Source organism: Bactrocera neohumeralis, chromosome 6 (assembly GCF_024586455.1).
Source record: "Bactrocera neohumeralis isolate Rockhampton chromosome 6, APGP_CSIRO_Bneo_wtdbg2-racon-allhic-juicebox.fasta_v2, whole genome shotgun sequence".
Taxonomy (NCBI): domain Eukaryota; kingdom Metazoa; phylum Arthropoda; class Insecta; order Diptera; family Tephritidae; genus Bactrocera; species Bactrocera neohumeralis.
In genome coordinates, this window is record NC_065923.1 from 80,914,189 (window position 1) to 80,920,453 (window position 6,265).

The 6,265-nt window shown below is 34.5% G+C and overlaps 1 protein-coding gene across 1 annotated transcript; it reads right to left on the minus strand.

Annotated features, from left to right (window-relative positions):
- Positions 1-852: 852 nt before the first annotated feature.
- On the minus strand, positions 853-1,790 carry LOC126762529 (peptidyl-prolyl cis-trans isomerase E-like). The gene has a single exon (XM_050479342.1). The coding sequence runs from the start codon at positions 1,783-1,785 to the stop codon at positions 853-855; it is 933 nt and encodes a 310-aa protein (XP_050335299.1). The 5' UTR covers positions 1,786-1,790.
- Positions 1,791-6,265: the final 4,475 nt, after the last annotated feature.

The window sequence follows — 6,265 nt, forward strand, 5'->3', positions numbered from 1 at the left end:
CAAAGTATTAGAAAACGACAAAAAGTGATAATAATCTCCTTTCAGAAATGTTGAACGTACTTGCATGTGTATGTATTTGAAATCCTGAAAGTCGTGGAACTTTAATTTTCGGTTTAACCGCTATTAATTTTAGATTTCATTTCAGTTACTTGAATATCATGTCATATTACTGAAATAATTAAAATATGTCAGGATAATATGTTCATTGTATGTATGTACATAAGTATGTATGTTATCTGTTATCTGGTAAAAAAAAGGTCATTAAAAAAGTACTTCTACTTGGATAACACGTTATTTTAATAACCTCAAGCAAGTTTTTTTTTGTTTTAATTTATTGCTTTCTTTGGAAAATATATGTATCAAACCATGTAAGTAATATTAAAAAAATTATATTGTATGAAGCATAAATATATTTTTTTTTCATAATGTTACTGTTACTATATTTCTGATGAACTAAATAAGTTTATTTATATGTTTTGAAATCTATATATTTCTGTATTTATTAATAAATAAAAAACCAAAAATTTTTATTACTGCGTATTCTAACTTGGGGAGTCAGATCTAATTACGTTATGACATAAAAATATTAATATCATATGTAAGTCATATTTTATTATAAGATTGTTTATCGAAATCAAAACCAATAGAACTTGCAAAAGCCGTTTAATCTAAAAGTGAATTCATAAATTCGAATTTAACTCTTCACCTTCAAATTAAATGGCTTGATCAGTCACATAATTTTTCTTATAACCTACATACATAAGCATGTACATACATATGTCCTTAATTTTTGATAACCTTTTACGGTTTAGAAAATGCGAAATGATCTCGCTCATAAGTTCATGTGTAATTTCAATATCTCCGCGAGGGCAAAGTCTTTGAGAATAATCCACACTTGCTAATGAAAATTTTTCTTGTCGGCTTTCCATTCTTTGTGCCATAGTCTTGAAGTTCGTAGAGATATTTTAAGCCACCCACAATTCGTCCAAAAGCGATGCGTTTGCTATTAGCTGCAGGCAGTGGTCGAAAGGAGATTGCAAAGCTTAGTCGGTCACTTTCGATACCACTTATATTTTCACGCGAATAAGAAACAATACCGCCATGGTTTGTGTGATTTAAACTTCGTGTATCGAATTCATGTTTTCTGTGTGTATGAGAATCTGGCGGTATTCTTAACTCTCCCTCCAACCATAGAGATGGAAAGACACGAGTGATGAAAAGGCTTTCTGCGCTATTGTTTCTAGCTAAGCGGATGAACTCCAATACAACTTGAGGCGATGCTTCCGTATATAATTGAATAAGTACACGTCCCACTGGTCGAAGAGCCTTTAGCTCTAGGTCCATAAAAATTACGGGGCGCAAGAGACGTTGAAGCTGAATGCCAGTTTCCGGTAAATTCAAAATTGGATACTTGCTTAGAGCAATCGATGGATAGGTCATTGGACTACCACGTTGATTATTCAGCTTTTCGTTTGTTGCCAAAGATTTCGACTTTATAATATTTCTACGCTCATCTATGATTGATTTGGTGGATAGACGATGAGCATGTTGTTGGATATTTCTTTTCTCAAATTGAGGAAGCTGTTGTCGGTGTAAAAAATTTGGATTAGATTGTGACCTACACATATTTCTGTTTTTCAACGAACGGAACGAATCTGAGATGACACAATTTGCACTGATACGCGATGGCAAACGAACTGAACCGCTATTAACACGAGATCGAACGTATCGTAAACGTTGGCGATGATCGCGATACATTTGAGCGCGCATTTTATCAGAAATCATATTTGCCAAATAGAAAGCAAATATCAATTTATATGACAAGTCGCCGAATTATAGATACACGAAATAATAAAACAAAAATTTTCGAAATATTTAATTTAAAAGGGAAAACCAACCAAAATCAAATAAAGAGGAATAACAATATAAATTCAATTGTGAATGTTTGAATTTTGTGGAGATTTTTTTTTCAGATAAATAAGTTTACTAAAAGCAATTTTGCATACGTAAAAAACGATAAGTAAAATAAATAAAACTGAACTTAAAAAATTAAATCGGAATTGCAACTCACCTGTTGCTACATGTTCAAGGTGTTTGGGGCTACCAGCAAGTTTTAAAAACGATTATTAGTATATATGTACATATACATATTGTGTAAACGTGGAAATGGAGGTGCATATGTACATCTGTATGGCATATGTGAATATTTACAATTATGCGTCCCCACTTCCTATATTTCAAAAATTTCACAATTAATGAAAATATTTATTATTTTTTAGAATATAAAAAACTTGAGTGCATATAAACATACATACATTGTCTTTGTAATTGGTACTCGCACGATGTCTGATCAACGAAGTGTTGTGTATATGTGAAAGCAGAGAAGCTGACTTCGTTTGCAAGCTCAGTGTATGGGCTTAGCTTTTTATGGTATTCTCAAATCAAATCAATGCAATGTATCATGTATATTTTTATGTATTATGTAACATACATACATCCAAACATGGATAGTTATGTGCTTAGCTATACTTCTATTGTGTGGTGAAGGTGGAACTTACATCATGATAATGAGTACACGAAAGCACCTGAAAACTTACTTGCATGAGATGACAGTAGTTTCAATATCCATCAGTATCCTCATATGTGAGTAGGAAGTTCGCATGTACTGCAGCAAGAGTGTTGAAATAATTTGTTTAAGTAAAGGACTACTGTGTGCATTGCTGTCATTTATGTATGTCATTTATAGCGAACGGGAATGCGTTTCCTTTTCATTTCGTATTTAAATCGTTCACGCCCGATACAACGTAATAAAACATGTTAACAATAGAAAGCAATAATAACGAGAATCATAAGGACGTATAAAAATAACCGAACACATTATCGTGTACTTATACATATGTATATATAACTCTCTACCTATCTAATATGAATTTATTTATTTATTTATTTATTTAGAGTAGAGTAAAAATATTATATTTTGGTTTAGTTTCCTTTCAGAGCGAAAAAATTTGGAAAATTAAATTAAAAGTTACTAAATAATTTTTTATCGGTTCCCTAATGTTTTTGCATTTCCGCTTTCTGCCGCAAATTCGTGGTCTACTTGTAGTTTTTCCTGTCTTGAGACTCATTTGAGTGCATTCTGTTGCTAACAAAAATTCATAACTTTCCCAAGGGACACCTAATGTGCGCTCTATATCCACCACACTATTACATCGGTGGAGTTGCATGCCGCGTAACTTCTAAAAAAAGTTTTCAAATAAATATTCAGTAGTGAGGTGATACAAAATGATACAAAAACGTCAGTTTTCCTTACCACAACTCTGGTTATATATGTGTGTATATTGGGAACGAAAATGTGTGTAATAGGATAAAGCAAGTAAGAAAGAGCTATGTTCGGGTGCAAGCGAATATTTTATACTCTTGCAACTTTCAAAAATTAAACAGATGAATAACTTAAGAGGTAAAACGTTAACCAGAGGATCGGAATCTAAGCAATTTTATATATACATATACTCTATGTAACTCATATATTGACTGACAAATTCATAGTATATGGAAGTGGGGGTAGTATCGACCCGATTTTATTTATTAACCAGATATTATCATGTCACACACTAAGGAACTGTTTTGTTTCATCAAAAAGTGTCGAATTTTCTTACCGGCTCTCATAAAGCCTTCTTCCATTTTCCCGGATTTAAAATTTAATGTCTTTGGCGTAATAATTTATTGATTTATAGCACTTTTAGTAGTTTTGAACAGATCTGTTATGTGGGGAATGAGCGGGGTTATTTTCTTTTTTTATTTCCCCTTGTGCCAAATACAGTTTTATAGCATAATTTATAACTTTATAGGTATTAGAGGTCATATTTTCGTATTGTTTATTTATACATCTATTGTACCTAACTCTGGAAGTTGACCGATAAGAAAGAAAGAGAGAGGACCATTTTTTTTGAAGGGGCAGCAGACGGACATTAAAGGGAGCGAAGAGTGAGCTGAGGAGAGCACCTCTTGAAGATTTAGACATAAATGTTGTCCAAAAGAATTATCAAACAAAAAGTTGAATATTATCATCAAAAACTAATCACTAAATCATTTTGACGATTTCTCCTCAAAAACCGGCGATTTGAAACACATTTTTATTTTTCTAAATTTCTGGGTGAATCCATATTTATTTTTTCTTTAATGAAAATATGCCCCTTGCAATTCTGCAAAATTCTGCATTTTTAGAATTTCTCTATGATCAGTAGTTTAGAAGTTATAAGCATTTTTGTATACGGAATATTGCATTTAATGCCTAATTTCCTTAAAAACCGGTGATTTGGAACACATTTTTATTTTTCTAAATTTGGGGGTGAATCCAAATATATTTTTTATTTAATGAAAATATGCTCCTTGCGATTCCGCAAGTTTCTGCATTTTTAGAATTTCTCTATGATCAGTAGTTTAGAAGTTATAAGCATTTTTGTATACGGAATATTGCATTTAATGCCTAATTTCCTTAAAAACCGGTGATTTGGAACACATTTTTATTTTTCTAAATTTGGGGGTGAATCAAAATAAATTTTTTATTTAATGAAAATATGCTCCTTGCGATTCCGCAAGTTTCTGCATTTTTAGAATTTCTCTACGATCAGTAGTTTAGAAGTTATAAGCATTTTTGTATTCGGCGGCTACTTGCTACATGCTCCTGGTCGCCTGGTAGAAATCTGAGATTTTGGCACCAAATTGAATGCATTTTTTCTGCAGCGGCGGCAGATGCACTACAAATTTGCAGCATACGCAAAGGGGCGAGATGGGGAAAACGGATGCGGCCAAATGCAATGCATAAGCAAAGGGGCGAATTGGGCGGATGCGGCCATATGCAGGAAACAGGAAAAGGCCCTCGACCGGAAGTGAAATAACGGTACCTCATTTCCGGTCTGAAACCAAACCGGAAGTGGCCAACCGGAAACGGATGTGTTCACGACCGGAAGTGAAATGACGGTGTACACTTCCGGCCGGAAATGACCGGACGGGAACGGAAGCCCGACCCACTTCCGGTGGCAAACTCCCGCTTCCGGTCGGGCACTTCCGGTTTACTCCCCGACCGGAAATGGGGTACCGTTATTTCACTTCCGGTCGAGGTTTCATCCGTTTCCGGTCGGCCACTTCCGGTTTGGTTTCAGACCGGAAATGAGGTACCGTTATTTCACTTCCGGTCGGGGTTACATCCGTTTCCGGTCGGTCACTTCCGGTTTGGTTTCCGACCGGAAATGCGGTACCGTTATTCCACTTCCGGTCGGGGTTACATCCGTTTCCGGTCGGTCACTTCCGGTTTGGTTTCCGACCGGAAATGCGGTACCGTTATTCCACTTCCGGTCGAGGGCCTTTTCCTGTTTCCTGCATATGGCCGCATCCGCCCAATTCGCCCCTTTGCTTATGCATTGCATTTGGCCGCATCCGTTTTCCCCATCTCGCCCCTTTGCGTATGCTGCAAATTTGTAGTGCATCTGCCGCCGCTGCAGAAAAAATGCATTCAATTTGGTGCCAAAATCTCAGATTTCTACCAGGCGACCAGGAGCATGTAGCAAGCAGCCGCCGAATACAAAAATGCTTATAACTTCTAAACTACTGATCGTAGAGAAATTCTAAAAATGCAGAAACTTGCGGAATCGCAAGGAGCATATTTTCATTAAATAAAAAATATATTTTGATTCACCCCCAAATTTAGAAAAATAAAAATGTGTTCCAAATCACTGGTTTTTAAAGAAATTAGGCATTAAATGCAAAATGCCGTATACAAAAATGCTTATAACTTCTAAACTACTGATCATAGAGAAATTCTAAAAATGCAGAATTTCGCAGAATTGCAAGGGGCATATTTTCATTAAATAAAAAATAAATATGGATTCACCCAGAAATTTAGAAAAATAAAAATGTGTTTCAAATCGCCGGTTTTTAAGGAAATTAGGCATTAAATGCATTTCGAATACATTATTGACTTAAGGCATGAGGTCAAAGCTTTGTAACTAAAATATTGGGGTTACAAGAAAACCCTTCTATTACGAAATAATTATCTTCCGCATAATCGACAATGCATTAATATCTTATGTAATTAAATCTCTTAAAGTTTTAAGTGAACAATAATTACAACTTTTTTGACGAGAGCAATGTTAAATTTAATAAAATTATTATTTTAATTGCTTATATACTTACCCGTTATTACTTTACACATAAACTAAGATTCGTTAGCGTACATATTTGAAATAAAAACCAGAAACAAGGG